Source organism: Sceloporus undulatus, chromosome 1 (assembly GCF_019175285.1).
Source record: "Sceloporus undulatus isolate JIND9_A2432 ecotype Alabama chromosome 1, SceUnd_v1.1, whole genome shotgun sequence".
In the NCBI taxonomy this organism is placed as follows: domain Eukaryota; kingdom Metazoa; phylum Chordata; class Lepidosauria; order Squamata; family Phrynosomatidae; genus Sceloporus; species Sceloporus undulatus.
In genome coordinates this window covers 165,590,521-165,607,880 of record NC_056522.1, presented here as the reverse complement: position 1 = coordinate 165,607,880, position 17,360 = coordinate 165,590,521, and the positions used below count along the sequence as shown (strand labels likewise).

Below are 17,360 nucleotides of genomic sequence, written 5' to 3'. Positions count from 1 at the left end.
GTCCTATTAAAAAAATTGACAACTGTTCACGGCATCTGATTTGCTGGCTTTCCATTTTTAAAAGATCTTGAATTTTTCTGGATGGCCAAGCTGAGAGAAATTGGAGGAGAGGTTGCAAACCTTGAATTTGCAGAGATCCCAGCTTTCCAAAGGCACCAATCAGTCTACGGCTGCGTCCACACTGGAGAAATAACCCAGTTTGGCACCGCTTTAACTGCCCTGGCTCAAGGCTATGGAATTCTGGGAGTTGGAGTTTGTTGTGGGCCCAGAGCGGAGCCAGAGCAGTTAAAGAGGTGCCAAACCAGGTTATTTCTCCAGTGTGGATGCAGCCGACATGCTACAGGCTCTGTGTGAACCCAGCCTTTATGTGTGTATATGGTACTTGTCCCGAGGATTTTGCCATGCAACTTTGGTTACGTGAATATCTGAAAATAAATGTCATAACTGATATCATGAAAATGTCACCAGCTGTGTAACAGGTTGGTGTACTGTACACACATGCAACTTCCTCATACACAAAAATGGCATTTATGTCCTCTAGAAGCCTTTCAGTATACCTCTGGGTTATGGTTGTACTGTGTTGATCACCCTACTTTGACTTGCTGCCCTCCAGATGCATTGGACTATAAATCTCCTTAACCTCAGCCAGCATGGCCAATAATGAAGTTCATGCTACAATCCCCAGCAACCTCTGATGAATGAAATTCATTTGGATACTGCAGAAACAGAATAAACTCAGTTCTTCAAGATTTGCTCTGTGTCAGTTTGAATGTAGTTGTTGCTACAAGCATTTCCCCCCCTTCCCAGTGTGGTTGATAAAAAGTTGTTAGTTGTCTTAACTTGTTATGTGTTACCTTCCTCCCTACCTCCCAAACATCTTTCCTGAATATGTGAAGGAACTGGGCATGTTGATGCAGATCTGATGTTTTACTGGCTGTTCCTTGGAAAATGAACTATTGAAAATCAGAATTGTTCACACAAAGAGCTGGCATGGCATAATGATTTGAGTGTTGGACTGCGATTCTGGAGACCAGGATTCGATCCCCAGCTTGGCCATGAAACCCACTGGCGTTTCTAGCCAAGAAAACCCCAGGATAGGGTAGGCGTAAGTCAGAAATAGCTTGAAGGTACATGACAATACATGCACATCGGTCACACAGACCAATAGATTACAACCAGCACTGGTGAATCATTCTTTACTTTGTGGTTATCCTCAACCCAAACGTGGTCATAACAATCTTTGCATCTAATGGAAATGTGGCATGTCCTTCCCTTTCTTTACTATTAGGAAACGATCATGTGACTGGTCTAATTTTTTGCTGAAGTAGTAAACCTGGGTCTGGACTACACATGAAAGAGTGCATGTGATGGCTTGTTCTTACATGCTCACTTGCAAGCCTCACATGCCTCACTCTGCCTTTTCACTTAGAAAAAGAGCATTCTTGGTAGAAGGAATCTAAACAAACGTTTCCCTAATTTGCTAATTTCTGTATGCTTGAGCATCCCATTATGTGAGTCTTCATTTGCATTCTGATGTAATATTTTCATCAAATGGTTGATAGACACCATTGGTATTGGAGGCTTCCTTGTAGGCTTTTGATTAGAGTGTAATTAGCTTTCTCTTGGTACGTTAATAATAATGTGTAGAATAATGCATCTGTTTAGCTTCCGTAAGTCACTTTATAATTAAAACTGAAAGTATGGTATGTTGGGTACAATGTGAGCCTCAAATTAAGACAAGGATGCATGCCTAATCTTTTCATATTCAAAATGGAGGCAATATTTATTTTGTTATTTTCTGCTATGCTAGAAGGCATGCACACCTGCTTTCTTAAATTAAGATGTAGTTCTCTTATCTTAACTGACTCATGTAGTTCTAAACCCATAGACAGAGTTTCATTGGGCCATGTAGAGAAATATTAGTGTGGAAGACTTAAAATAATCTGTTTGTGCAAATGATAGTATGAAAGAGAACATGAAGTGACTGTTTTATATGAACAGGGCTGGCGTGTTACCACCAAGGAGCATCAATTATTTTGAAGATGTCTGATTCACAAGGTTCCCATGAGTCGAGGTCAACTCAAAGGCAGTTAGCAACCACAAAAAAGAATGAGAATGATGAAGAATGAATGGAATTGCAGTGGCCATGTGATTCTTCCAGAAAGCATACAGCTATAATCTACAATCTGATATACCCTCAAGAAGCCTAATTATGCTTGTTCCTTGATCACTGATTTTAGTAAGGCTTGCATCCGAATCAGTATGCCTGGGGTTGTTGTTTGTATGAGACTTTTCTATAACTGGCTTCATATTGTCGTTTAGTAGTGAAGCACTACTATTTTGAGTCTCATGGTCTTGAATCCCCGCTGGGCTCTGGAAACCTGCTAGTGACCTTGGGCAAGTCTCTGCCTCAGAAGAGGGCAAAGACAAGAAAACCTTGCGATAGGATCACTTGAGTGTTGCCATAAGTCAGAAGCAACTTGAAGACACGCAACAACATTTATATCCTGCCTTTCTCCTATGACGAAACAAACACAGGGCAAAAGAACCAATACAAATGGTCTCCCATCCAAGTATTCACCAGCTCTGGGACCTGCAGCTGATTTGGTCCTCTGTGAATCGGAAGGGCAACCTTGTGCCCTTGCTGTCCTCTAACCAGGTGTGTGCATACCAGGGAGCAGGGCTTAAGTCTTTCTTGCTATGTACAGGATGGTGCCATGCTTTCTACAGCATCTCTTTTAGTTTGTGGCATGAGTGGCAGCTAAAGTCTGTCCATATTGCATGGCTGTATTCTTTGTGGGACTGAAAGGATGTTTCTGGTTCCAGGTAACAATCTGCTTGCCTTTGATTGCTTCTTACATGGGAACTGTTGCGTTTGCAGGAGTCTAAAAGCAGCAAGCAAAACAGAAAGTAATTTGGCACTAGGGATTAGGGTTTTGGGTTTTTTTGCTTTGTGCTTGACATTTATTTCGTAGCACCAAATGATGTGGCTTCTACAAGTATTAGTAATACATTCTGATAACTCATACCCCACACCCAAGTGATATTTATTCATTCTTGTCATTTTGCCATTTATTTCGGCTGTGACCATGCAGCTTCTCTCCATCCACAGCTTAGCGCTTCTTAAACAATAGGCCTTAAAGGCCAAGCCAGTTGAATAAATCCTTATTAGCGTGTGGATTAAACCCATTTGGTTAACGTCCATCTACTAATTCAGCATACGCATTATATCTGTCTGCACAGTCTCATGTTTAAAAGCATTGTGACACGTATGTTACAAATTTATCTTCCTATTCTACTCACTTTTTTCCCTTTTAGAAAACAGAATTTGTTTTGGGACTGAGATTGGTCAACATTCTTAAATTCTGTGCAGCAAATGATGGTGGATTGTTGCTGGCTGCTTCAAACGTTAGGAATTCTCCTGTGTATAAGAAAAAGTATGTAAACCAGTTGTGATTTTTCCGTATATGTTGAAATAGGTTTTGTGTGTGTGTGTATGTGTGAAAATGTGTATGATTGATTGTTATACTTGGTAAGGTTTTTTTTTCCCCCCTACAAAGAAATTAGTCAGTTTTAAAAGCAATCCTAAGATTTAATCATCTGATCTTGCAGGGCTTTCAGTTTGAGCATCTTCTTGAATTAACTTTTAGTATCTTCCTCTGGTATGCCCAACAAAAACAATTCTGATTTCATTGATAATTTCATTCTGAAGGTTTTTTGTAGTGACCTCTGATCTCCATATCTGTCCCCAAAACTTTGCCTTCTCCACCACATATGGTAAAACTTTCCCTGATGGATTTTGCATTTCCATCATATATATTTTTTTACACCTCTATGCTTTTTTGCTAGCCGTTCTGGGGTCAGATACCACCTATACAACATTTTATAGAAGTTCTCTTGGAGGTCATAGCATGACATTTCCTCTAATCCTACAATCACAAGTGGCTTGTTTTAAAAGTCTCCCTGTGTTATTTAGTAGATTGGCATAGAACTTGTGTCTTTAGTGTCACTTCAGAGTACTGACCTTGTTACTCAGTAATGGTCTTACATGTGAAATCCTATAGAGGAGCATATAAATGGCTACTAGAGGTACAACAGGTAGTGGTGTTTAAAATTAGCTAGCTTTAAAAATATACTGAAAAAATCAATGATTGCTTAAATACATATAAGCAATCAGTACTTAACATACCATACTTTTTCAAGCAAGCATCTGGTTTACAACTGTTCATCTTTTAAAGCTGTAGAAATGATACTAGACTATTGCTGCATCCACACTGTAGAAATAATCAGATGTGATACCACTTTATCTGCCGTGGCTCAATGCTATGGAATTCAGCAAACTACAATTCCTAGAATTCCATAGCACTGAGCCATGATAGCTAAAGTGGTATCAAATCTGATTATTTCTGCAGTGTGGATGCACCCTATACCATGAGTGCAGTGTAATGGCGGAAATAGCTTTAACCCATCCTGCTGCTAAGATCTGAAATTGCAATCCCTAGTCCATCAATTTGATATTTTTACCTGGACACAGCTGATTAAAATGGATTTCCCCCCAATATTTGTACTTAGGATGCCTGTTTCCTGTAGTTTTAATTGTAGAAGCATTTTTCTTGCACGGAAGAGGAAGGAATGACTCACCATGATGAGGCCTACTACTGTATGACAAAAGTCTTGTGTTTTTCCTTAAACCGTTGCTTCACATACATGCAAAACCATGCAGATTTTATTCAAAGCAATAAGAGAAGCCCATGATTAAAACTCCTGTGATTAATCTGGCAAAGTTTTAATCATTTGGAGACAGTTTTATGAAGAACCTGGGAGGTAAACAATAGTTCAGCATTTCATTTACCTGTGGAATAAAAAATAAATACTGCGAGGTCAGTTATGATTTCTGCTCAAGACTTCTTAAATAAATCCTAGTGAGATGGGATTAGTGTAATTGACTTTTTAAAAATAGGAGATAACAAAATAGTCCCGACTAATTGAAGTGGCCCATTAAAGATTAAGTACAGTACTTCAAGACTACAGTCCCACTACATCCAGGTGTTTCACAATCTTTGGAGACATTATTTTGGCAGTGCCACCAGAATGAATTCTTTAGTTTGTCCAAACCTATTATGTCTAAAGAAATTGTCATTATCTCACTTTGCAAGTACAACTTTTTGTTATTTATACTCCAAGTCACTGCAAATAGACAGTATTCATTTCTACATTTATAACAAAACCTGCCCAGCATTGTGAAGCACTGATTTCCCTGCTTTTGATGAAAATGGCGATGAAACGTAATGCTTCCAGGGAATCACAAGAAGGTATTGCTAGTTTCTTAAAAAACAAACAAACTGGCAGTAGTCTATAATGGATTTAGATCCTTTGACCCATCACAATCATGATCATCATGAACTATATATGTGTGCATTCTTTCTAGAATTAGTACCAATGATTTCAATAACGTGTTGTTGTTGTTGTTGTGTGTCTTCAAGTCATTTCTAACTTACGCTGACCATAAAGTTTTCTTGGCAGGTTTCTTCAAAGGGGGTTTGCCATTGCCATTTTCTGAAGCTGTGAGTGTGTGACTTGTCCAAGGTCACCCAATGGGTTTTCATGATTGATCTGGGATTCACACCCTGGGTTCCAGGGTCATAGTCCAATGCTCAGACCACTATGTCATGTTTAAGACATTTAGCGCCAACCTGGTATGATGCAGGAAATATGTGACTAGGATATCTTTGCAAATCTAATGACAAATGGATTGGGTGTACCGTGTATGGCACTGGGAAGCATTTTACTTGTTCCTCACTCCCTTAAGGAATAAAATTGCCAGAGCTACTATTTATCTTGCAGAGCGAAAGGTGCAATACATTTAGGATTTGCACCTTTGAGATGAATAGGAATTTGAGTAGGGCAGGAAAGAGGGATGTTTGAGGATCTGAGGATTTGAAGAAAATGGGGGGGGGGGGTACAGTTTTTGGTACTATTCTGAATGAGCCCCTCCTGAAACTGCTGGTGACAGCTTATTAAAATGTGTGGAATCCTATTTGTGGACTTGCTATGTTAAATCTAGTTCGGCCTTTAGCTGCCCTGTTCCATAGGCTAAGATTGGGCAACTTTTCAAGAGTATGGTGGGATGTTTCAAGCACTTGAATGTGATCCTTCCTCCTCCTAAATCTTCTCATTCCCCCAACTTGTGCATGCAGTTATGCTAGCGTGTGAATGTGCCCATATGCATAGGGAACAATACTGTAACTTGAGATGGGAAAATGCTCAAAAAATGCCATTATAAAAGGAGGTCAAAAACATTGCTTTAGGCTTTCCTCCAGAAAATGGCTAGCTGGAAGAGAAGTGCAGAACTGTCATGTCTAGAAGCATCCATATGTTCTCTGCCTCTTTGTACCTGAGCATTTCTAACAGATGAAACTCTGGGCCCATACAGACAGGTCAAAATAAAGCTGCTTCGGGTCACTTTGGAGGTATGCTGTTTCAATGATGCATGTGTCCTAAGATGCCAGAAACTGCACCAAAATTGTGCTCCAGTCCTTAGGACTGAAGTGTGGCTTTGGCGTGGCTTCTGGCCTCTTAGGATGCATGCATCATTTAAACAGCATACCTCCAAAGTGACCCGAAGCAGCTTTATTTTGGCCTGTCTGTATGGGCCCTCTGTTAGTTTCCTCATCTTGCCTCTTTGCCTGTAGCTTTGCCACTCACCTTCTCCCTTGTTATCTTGTGCCATCGTACGCTAACACTCAAAAACTAAAGCAGAGTGGATGTAATAATGAAGAGTCATACTAGTTCTTCTTTGGCTTGTTCCTACATGCTCCATGTAGTTCTGGAAAGTTCACTTACTCCTTGCCAAAGATGAGCTGTACATGTTGGCCTGGTGCTCCCTCAGTCCCTCCAGTTATCTTGTCTTTCTACATTGGTTTATAAAGAATTCAGTTTTTGTTCATACAGTACTTGCAACAAATCCACGGTTGCAGCTACCCTAGCAAAAAAAATGAATAAATCCATACCTATCTTGATTCTGTTTCTGTAGGAATGGACAATGTATGACCGTAGTGAGAGTGAAAATGCTTCTTTTAGACGTTAATGCATTTGTAAAAACCCTTCCCCCCCCCAATTAGCACTTTTAGGAAAAATGGGCTTTTTTACATCAGCATCATAGTGGAATGGGAGGTGGTCTAACTGGTGGTTGCATGTGTCACCTTTTTAGTGTTCAGTGCATATTGGAGCAAGTGAAAGCTGTCAGGGTTTCTGAAATGGAGGCATCCCTTTCAGAATGTTTGTATGGGGTGGAAAATGGGCAAGAAACGTCCAAAAGGTGTTGATTTTTATCTTCTACTTCCATGTCTGTGTATGTACGTGTATATGTAAGTATGCAGGACTCTGCCTGAGTGAGTGAATGAGAGAGCAAGCAACTGAACCAGCATGTGTACATGCTCCTCCTCTTCTTTCCCATGTTCACCTACCCGCAACCGCAGGTTTTAAAAGGCTTGGGAAGATCAATCAAAATAACAAAATGTTATCTGTTCTGTGATTCCTAGTGGAAGGTCCATGCTACCATTTAAGTTGAAAAAGCCACTTTCTGAAGATAATTACCCTTCCTTTGTGTCTTTGCTTCTCCCGCCATAGAAACCCTGTTGGTTGATGATACAGTGCTGCCACCTTCATATTACAAAATCGTAAATCGTTTTAGTCTCTTCGTTTATAAATCCAAAGAGGTAGGCGATAAATGGGGATCAGGGTATCAGGACTGGAAGTAAATCAGGTCTTTGTCTTTAGTTTCTTTTCTGAATAACTTTGTAAACAAGTATATATAAAGAGGCAGGTTGATATGCAGAGGAATCAGGCATGTTGTTAAGCCTCCTTACTGAGGTCTAGTACTTTGTGCCTAGCTACGTCAGACAATGAGAGAAGAATGCCTTTGCGTGTGGAGTGGATTGTTGAAGCCTCTGATTCAGACTGGGATTTGAAGCACTGTAGAAGAAGGAAAGACAGTCTAAATACTCAAAGGCATCTGGGTGATCTTGAAAGCTAAGATGGTTACCACTTGAATGGAAGACTGATAAGGAATACCAGGTGCTTCAGGCTGTATTTCAGAGGAAGGAACTGACAAAACTACAAAAAAGATTTCTTGCCTAAAAACCCTGTGAAATTCATGGGGTCACCATAAGTCAACAGGAGATTTGAAAGCACACACACACACAAGCACACAGGAGAAGAGTGGTGAAGACTGGTGGCTCTGATGTCACGGGGTCAGTGAATTCACTTTGGGTTTTAGTCTGCACTTGAAAGTTGCTGTTCAAAGTCCTGAAGCCTACCACCAAAGCCTTTGACAGAATTCAGATTAAACCCAAAGCAGATTCATAGGAAGCAGCCACCCAGTTCCATTGGAGAAAGGTGGGCTGTTCCTTCTTTCATGCTGTTTTCTGTTAACAGCTTGCAGGAGCAAGTTTGTTTGCTTGATGGGGGGCTTGGATGTGGGGGTTCAGACTGATGGGATTTGTAATTCTCAGTTTAGTAGATCAGGTATTAGATCTCCCTTTGAATTGTGTAGTTTGTTTGTGTAGGGTGTTTGGATACCATGGTTTTAGTGTGGTTTTAATGTCTGTAATTTTATACTGTTTTTAGATTATATTTTAAATGTTTTATTGTATTATGTTTTTAGATTTTATTTGCGAGTCACCTTGGGTCCCTTCAGGGAGAAAGGTGGGATAGAAATCAAATAAATAAAGACCACAATTCTGTCTGTGGCCATTTTCTGCTTTGTAGATGCTGACTGTGAAAGCAGGCAAGCCTTCTCAACTAAATATTTTCCCTTTATGTAAAGTAGTCTCCTAAAAATGTGAGCGATTTTCTCGATCCATATGATTTCTATGTTATTACACATTAGTAATACATTTTTTAACTTCTTTCTCTTTATTGCACTGCAGCAATAACAACCCTTATGCTTCATTTGGAGCAACCCAGGCATGGGATGAAGAGAAGAACTTGTGGAGCGCCCCTCACGACATCTCCCACACAGAAGCAGATGATGACCGGATACTGTACAACCTCATTGTGGTTAGAGATAGATTGGAAAAGGATTCTGAGGTAAGGCCTACTTACATTAATGCTCAATAAACCAGAGCTTTTGGACTGCATGTCCATGGTAGCTGGAAATTCTGGTATGGTGATCCAAAAATTAACCTGTTCAGGCTTTAGAGAAATGCCCAAGACATACTTGGTGTTAAATGGAGTATATGAATAATTAGTTAAAAGTCTTAAAACAACAACAACAACAACAAATCACTGTTAGCCTGCTGGTTAACACGGTCTGATATTGCTAGTTATTTCTGTTACTTTCTCCGGGGGAGGAGGGCAGATTTTTTTTGGGTGTGGGGCTTATTTCTAACTTTTTATCTAGAACTAAAAAGGCAAGAAGCCAGGTGGGTTTCCTTAGACTCCAAAGCATGAGTGCCGTTAAAGAGAAGGCTCTAGCTTGTGTTACCATCCACATTTCAGAGAATGGATGGAGGTGCAGAGGGAATCCTGTGGGCTCATAAAGGAATGAAACACTGTTCAAGGTTGTCATGAAGCAATGTAAGATCAGCTCTGTTTGCAAATACTATATCATGATGATACAGACTTTAGAGTAAAATTATAATCTGCTCAGGTGCCAGTTGCTAAGAATGCTAAAGAAGAATTTGATCAAGGCACTTCTATCTGATGTAGCTACAGCCAGATGTCTAAGGAAAAATCTTGCTACTTCTACCTGATAAATGACCTGAATGACTCTTCTTCAGGTATACCAGACAGTAGGCTGGTGTTGTGGCCAAGTGCCTACCATGAGAATGTGGCGGTCCAGTTTACAGCTATGTGACAAAGAAGAATTTGATCTACTTCTATCTGAAGAGAACCAGCATGGCATAGTGGTTTGAGTGTTAGACTAGGACTCTGGAAATCAGAGTTTGATTCCCAACTCAGCCATGAAACCCACAGGGTGACTTTGGGCAAGTCACACTCTCTCGGATGGCAATGGCAAACCCCCTCTGAAGAAATTTGCCAAGAAAACCCCATTATAGGGTCACCTTAGGGTTGCCATACGTTCAAAATATCTTGAAGGTGCACAAAAACAGCAAACTTCCAGCTGATAAATTATTGCAAAGAATTGGCTTTAGTTACAACAAATAGTAGGTGTGGCCAAGTGCCTACCATGAGAATGTGGATGGATGGAAATAGGTGAAGCGTAATAAGGCAGTCCAGTACCAAAAACGGTTAGGCCAAAGTGGGTGCTTGACAAGTGGCTTTTTCAAGCTGCACAGATCATTTTTAGTTTTCTTTTGAAGAAGAATGCATCAGAGATTTTTCTTGTCCTTGTAATATTAATTTCATCTTCCACTATGCCAAAGTGTCTGCTTCCTTCTTATCCATCCATTTCATAGGTACCAAAGCAGGCATTTTCAAGAGGAGAAAAATGGGAAAAAGCCAGGGTGAATTTGCAACCTCTTCTTGAAGCTGGCATTCTCTTCCTCACCCCTTTCTCCTGAAACCAGCTGACTAAGGGAAACTCTTTCCAACCTTCCTTCGCTTGAAGGGGAGTGGCAATAGGGAATATCAGCCCCATAGACACAATGAGCCCTATAGGTACTGCCAAGATTATAGAATGTGAAGTGAAAAAAATGAGTTGTAGGTAGAGTTGGGAAATATTTTACTATTCCCAAAACCCTCCAGTTAAGCTAAAACTAAGCTCATCTTTATTTTCAAATATACAAATAGAGCATAAATGCAGGAGAAGAGCATGCTGCCCTACAAGGGAGCAAATCTCTAATGCAACATTTTTCCTCTCCAAACTGCAGATCGGCTATTTGCCTCCCTTTAGTTAATGCTTCATGTAAGACCATCCTATTAGCTTTAAGACTGAGAGATTTGTATCTGAGCTTCTTGCTTTCAAACACTTCATTCTAACCACAGATCCATATTGTATTCTGTGGCAAGGGTAACATCTGAAGTAATATATTCACAGCAGCATTTGGATTAGTGACATCGAAATCCAGGGCAATAGCTTTTTAATATTCTGTTTTCCTACAGGATGATGTAATCAGGAAGCTTATTTTGACACTTTCCTTACATTTGCCTTTATACCTCCTTTTAATCAGGGTATTAACATGTTGATCGCTAGTTTCCTGTGAACTAAAAACCTCCTTACGCTTGTCAAGCTTTCTTGTCAAAAGAGGGTTATGTTGATTTAAAGAGAGTCCTGATCTGCAGTCATAGATTCCCCCTCCTTGATGTTGAAGGGCAAATTTTATTTTTGATATGTGCAACCTTTAAGAAAATATCATCAGCACGAACAGTTTAATTACTGTTGTTAGAACAGAGTGGTTTGAGGTGCACATCTTGTTCTTAATGCAAAAGGAGCCTTTTTATTTCCTAGTGTTAGGATAAACAAATCCTATCACTCCATTATTGTCAATAGCAACCATTCTTACTGTCAGATCCTACAGATCTGGACTGTAAGATTCATCCCCTCACAGATTGATTCTGGTAGTACAGTTAATGCCTAAAAGCCAATTAAAGTGCAGTTAATGTGATTTGTAGTTATTTGTGAATATTTCTGACAGGCTGAGTCTGTGGGTCTTACAGTTATTTTTATTTGGTCTGTGCCCTAGAACTATTATTAGGAGGAGGGACATAGGGCATGGCAAGGGAGGGAAACATGATTGAGAGTCACCTCCGGTTTGACTATGAAGCACTCAGTTTAACACCCTTTCATCGTGATATCTGGCATGTGAAAAGTTTGAGACCTGCTGTTAAGGGATATTCCCTTTTCTTAATAAATTACTGAAGAAGAAAATAGACCCTCTGGGGGAGTCCTTCTTCTCTTTATCGCATATAAAAGGACATTGTAGAATGATATGTTCCATTGCCATGCATTTTACTGCTGGACATAATCACAAAATATTCAAGGAGTTTAAAGAAGCTTGTTCTAAAAAAGTTTCTATTCAAATATGGACCTGTTTGGATATGTTGTTGCTGATGATGTCTCCCTTCAAGTCGGTTTTGAGTTATGGAGTCCCTAAGTCTACCCTATCATGGGATTTTCTGGGGCTGAGAGTGTGTGATTCACCCAAAGTCACTCAGTGCATTTCTATGGGTGAATGGGGAATCAAACCCTGATTTCTAGAGTTGTATTCCAATGCTCAAACCACAACACCACACTGGCTTTGTTTTGGATGTATCAAATGTCATTATTTTTGTCTTATAAATGTTCGTTCTGGTAAAAGGTACAGGTGGCTCAACGTCTTCAACAAACTACATCAGCCTGTCTGAGTATATGGAATTAGAACAATACCATCCACAGAAAGAGAGAAATATGACTAAGTGGGAAGTAACAATTGTCTTAAAATAAAGTTTAATAGGTCAGGATCAAATAAGCATCCTTTTGTTATTTCCTTTGAATCTTGCATGGTGTTGGATAGTTGCACATCCTCTGATTCATTCTTAAGAATGTGTCAGAGTATGCTGAATATAGTTTAGTTTAACAATTATAATTTAGTACAATTCAGTTACTGTGCCATCAGTGCCTACAATCTGCGATTTATTCCACAAAGATTGACAAAGGTAGAACCAAGGGTAGTTGTGCTAAAACAATGAAGTCAAGGAACAAATCAACAAGTTATTTACAAAGGGACTCCCGGAATAGAAGCTACGAAACCTCCTTTCCTGTTTCCAGATATGGTTCCCTTAATCCCTCTTGTCACATATTATGCTGTCAAAGTCGCCAGATAAATCCGTTTTCATGGTGAATGAGTAGGACTAAGATATTCCCAGATTAGTGAATGATCCAGGAAAGTAAAAGTCTCAGGGAACAGAGAGCGAGCGAGAGAGATGGTTGGAGCTGCTCAAGGGAGGGTGAGAGAATGGACAGGGCAAGCACATGGCTTTGACCGGGCTTTTCCATTTGAGGAGAAAACAAAATTGATCTTCCCATTTCCCTCTGTAGAGAACTCAGCCCTCTGTGAATAGCAAAGGCTTTAATTAGGAACAATAATGGCATGTGACTGGACATAATCCTCTTAGTAGTGCATTACATTCCTGTTCTCCAAATGTATTAAGGTAGCTGATAGCATTTTAGCCTCACTCTTAGAATACCTCTCAGTGGGTGGGTTTGAAATGTTAGAAAGCATATTAAGACTATCTGTTAAGGCTGGTAAAAGTTTGCTTTCTCCCATAGTTGATTCTGGCTGTTGTGGAATTCTTTTTGACTCAAACCTCTGTCACTGCAGTAACATATCTGCAAGGTTTGTTGCAGTGATTTCTGTTGCTCATTGCCATTAAGTTGGCTTTACCTTACAGTGACCGTATATGAGAGACCGCCAAGGCATTCTGTCATCTACAGTCCTGCTCAGGTACTGCACATCACAGGTATCCTTGATTGAATCTGTTTACCTGTAATGTGGTCTTCCTCATTTCTTACTACTTCCCACTTTAGCAACCATTTTCATCTTTTGTAATGAGCCATATTGTTTTGTGATATGGCCAAAGTATAATAGCCCCAGTTTTGTCATTTTGGCTTTTAGGGAGAGGTCAGGCTTGATTTGCTGATGGACCCATTTATTGGTCTTTGTTTGGGGCAGTCCATGGTATCTGTAGAACTTTCTTCCAGAACCACATTTCAAATGAGTTGATTTTCTCCCTGTCAGCTTTCTTCACTATCCAGCGTTTACAACCATACATAGAAATTAGATACATGATGGCATGGACAATCATGATTTTGGTATTCAATTATATATCGTTACATTTGAGCATCTTACCTAGTTTCTGTATAGCTTCCATGTCCTGGTCCTTTTTTTGTTGGGAGGGAGTGCTCTACGGTCCCCATTTTGATTTATGACTGAGAAAGCACTTGACTGTTTTGATGTTTTCATAATCCATTTAAGTTTATATAAATCATCTGTAGTAATTATTTTTGTTTTCTTAATGTTTAACAGTACTTCACTTTCTTCTTCGACTTTCCTCAATAATTGTTCCAAATCTTTGCTATTTTCTGCTAATAGTAAGGTATCATCTCCATATATTAAATTGTTGATGCTCATTCCTCCAGTTTTCATACCTTCTTAGTCCAAGTCTAACCCAGCTTTCTGTGTAATATGTTCTACCTATAAATTAAACACAGTGATGAAACGTAGCCAAGCATGACCCCTTTGACAATTCTTTCTCCATATTCTGTCCTTACTATGGCCTCTTGTCCTGAGTATAGGTTAGTCAAATGTTGTGGCACACCCATTTCTTTTAGAAAAGTCCATAGTTTTTCATGATTTATATAATAAAATGCTTTGCTATAATCTATAAAGCATAGATCATCTCTCCCCCTCCTCCAAGTTCTTTGATGTGCTCCTTTATCCAGTGTATCTTTGCAGCATAACTTCCTAGGGCCTCTGCCTTTTCTGAACCCAGCTTGAACATACAACATTTCTTGTTCATTATATGTTAAACATCTTTGTTGTAAAATTTTGAGCATCACTTCGCTTGCATGGGAAATTAATGCAGTGGCTCTTTGGTTACTGCAATCCTTGGTGTCCTGTATATTAAGCATTGAAGGAATATGTCATCCTTTAATCTCTTTTATATGGTTCTTCAGCATATTGCTTCCATAATCTTTTTTCTTTTTAATCACACATACAGTGTGTTGTCCTGTTGGTTATATAGCATCCTCACTCTTAGTTTGAATTACCCTTTGTTTTCTTGGATCGTCTCTTGTTCTACTCTCTGTGTGTTGTCTTGTTCTGTGTCCTTGCACTGATTATTATAACCACATTCTCTTTGTCCTACACACAAGTTGCATGTCCCTATACATCGTTGCATTCAGGATTGTGATCGCATTTCTCTCATATGTAATACAATCACCCCTCCGAATCTGCAGTCTTGAAAATCAGTGGGGGGGGGTAACCGCCATTAACCTCAGTGGGGTGCATGCCTGTGGTACATCCCCCGCATGCATGTGCCCCATTCAAGCCTATGGGGCTTGAATATGCATGAGTTTTGGAACTCGTGGGGGGGGTCTGGAATGGATCCCCTGCGAGTTCAAAGGGGCAAGTATATTTGCTTATTGCCTCTCCTTAACTATTTGAAGAGTAAGGCTTTTCCTTATTTTGCCCTCAGACAGTGTCTTTTTGCTTTCTTCCCTAACAATGTCCCTGGTTTGGGGAAGATTGTCACCCCCCTGTGCACTTATCCTGTTCTTGTCCTGTCAGTAAACAATAATGGACCCATCATTTGGTATTAATGGTAGTTTCCATTAATACCAAATGAAACATCCATTACCGTTTACCGACAGGACAAGAATGGGATAAGCACGCAGGGGTGTGATAATCTTCCCTCTCGATCATGCAATTAACACGATTTAATGACGATTTAAAGACGGGAGGAGGATGCTTGCCTCCCGTATGATAAAGTCCATTGTCTCATGCCTCCCAGGAGCATGTAATCCCACCACCATGGAAGGGCAGTGCTGTGGCGGGGACTGTATTTTGAGTGGCTTAGCCTGTGGATGATGTTAAGCTGTCCTCCCTGTATTAGCCTTTGGAAAGGAATCAAAAGCATAGTGGGAAGGAAGGAACTCTGACATGCAATATTTTGCCAGATAAAGAATACTGGGGTGCCTTCATTTCCTTGAAGTTTAGCCGTATGGAGCCCAATCTACAGATGAATTAGAATGAACGGACAAGGTTGTCATAATTCTGGCAGGGCCCTTTGAAAACCTATAATGTGACTGTCCATCCTGACAGGATGCTGTGAGATTTTTCTGGCAGCTGCCTGTGCAAGGTCAAAGATGATGGCTGAAGGAAATGGAGTTTAGAACATCATGAGTCAGGAACTGGAGTTGGAAGTCTTGCCTGCCAACTCTGTGTCAATGCTCAGAGTTCATTGGACTCTGTGGGGCTACTTTTGATACTGAGTTAGCAGCACGGCATGTGACCTCTGCCTTTTCTATTATCTCTGTTAACCTCTAAAATGCTTTTTCACACAGACACAATAAGCTTGCTATATTCTTTTCTCTGAAGGTAATTGACACCAGAAACCTTTCTCAGGGCTGGTCTCGTAAAATATAGTGAAACAACTCTTGTCAGCCTCTGCTCAGCTGGATTTTCCCTGACTCTTTTATTTTCTCTTGACTGTCAAGTGGTAGATTGTATACTACATGCAGCTGGTAATTTTTATTTGTGGCTTCTTTTTCACATACTATCATATATAGACAGGGAAGATGAACTTGCTTTTGATATATATTTATAAATACAAAAGCAGCAGCTTTAATGTGTGTTTATAAAACAGAAAACAAACTTGAACCCTACATCTATACCAATTGAGTATCCTTTATCCAGAATTTCAAAATCCAAAATACGCTAGAATCCAAAATTATCCACACAAACGGTTTGTTTTCTGTTTTATAAACACACATTAAAGCTGCTGCTTCTGTATTTATAAATATATATCAAAAGCAAGTTCATCTTCCCTGTCTATATATGATAGTATGTGAAAAAGAAGCCAAAATTAAAATTACCAGCTGCGTGTATACAGTCTACCACTTGACAGTCAAGAGAAAATAAAAGAGTCAGGGAAAATACGTACACAAACGGTTTCATGCACAAAGTTATGAAAAATATTGTGTCTGTGATTACCTTCACGCTATGTGTATAGAGTGTATATGAGACATAAATAAATTTCATGTTTAGACTTGGGGTCCCATCTCCAAGATATTTCATTATGTACTCTATGTGCAGATATTCCAAAATCCGAAAAAATCCAAAACCCATCTGGCCCCAAGCATTTCAGATAGGGAAGTTTCAGCCTATATATGCATGTACTTATATATATGTGTGTGTGTGTGTGTGTGTATACAGACACAGACACACACACACACACACACACACACACACATGCTTTGTGGGCCAGTGTGGTCTCTGGGAGATCAGGGTCTGAATCTTTACTTTGCCATGTAAACCCATCTTTGGCACCTCACACTCTCTCAGCCTCAGAGGAAGGCAGTGGCAAATCCCTTCTGAACAAATCTTGCCAAGAAAACCCAGAAACAACTTGTCTTGAACAGAACAACAAAGTGCCTTGCAATCATATTATGCGCCCTCTGAATTTTCCACATGTTGTTGTGTTACAGCCTGAAATGGATTCAACTGTCATTAGGGTACTATAAGGAGAGTGGAAGGAGGACTGAGAAAGTGAACAACGAGATAGGAAAAGCTGCAAAGCAATTCCATAGTGTCTCATTCAATGACTCCTGACACAGTGAATACAAAGGTAGTTCCGTGTTTTCTCATACCAACCATTCAGAGGAGGAAATGGCCAAGCAGATCTCCTCTAGTGTC

The 17,360-nt window shown here is 39.9% G+C and overlaps 1 protein-coding gene across 2 annotated transcripts in view; it reads left to right on the top strand.

The window, feature by feature from the left end:
• The first annotated feature begins 2,492 nt into the window (after positions 1-2,492).
• MREG (melanoregulin) overlaps positions 2,493-17,360 on the top strand; it is a 30,791-nt gene continuing 15,923 nt past the window's right edge. Inside the window, exons 1-3 of one of the 2 annotated variants that reach the window (XM_042446459.1) lie at positions 2,493-2,659; positions 3,319-3,437; positions 8,931-9,090. In XM_042446459.1, the coding sequence (XP_042302393.1) occupies positions 2,558-2,659; positions 3,319-3,437; positions 8,931-9,090 (381 nt within the window). In that variant the 5' untranslated portion in view covers positions 2,493-2,557. Of the gene's footprint in view, positions 2,660-3,318; positions 3,438-7,241; positions 7,319-8,930; positions 9,091-17,360 lie in introns of those variants that run through there. The other variant, XM_042446460.1, reaches the window with a different exon arrangement.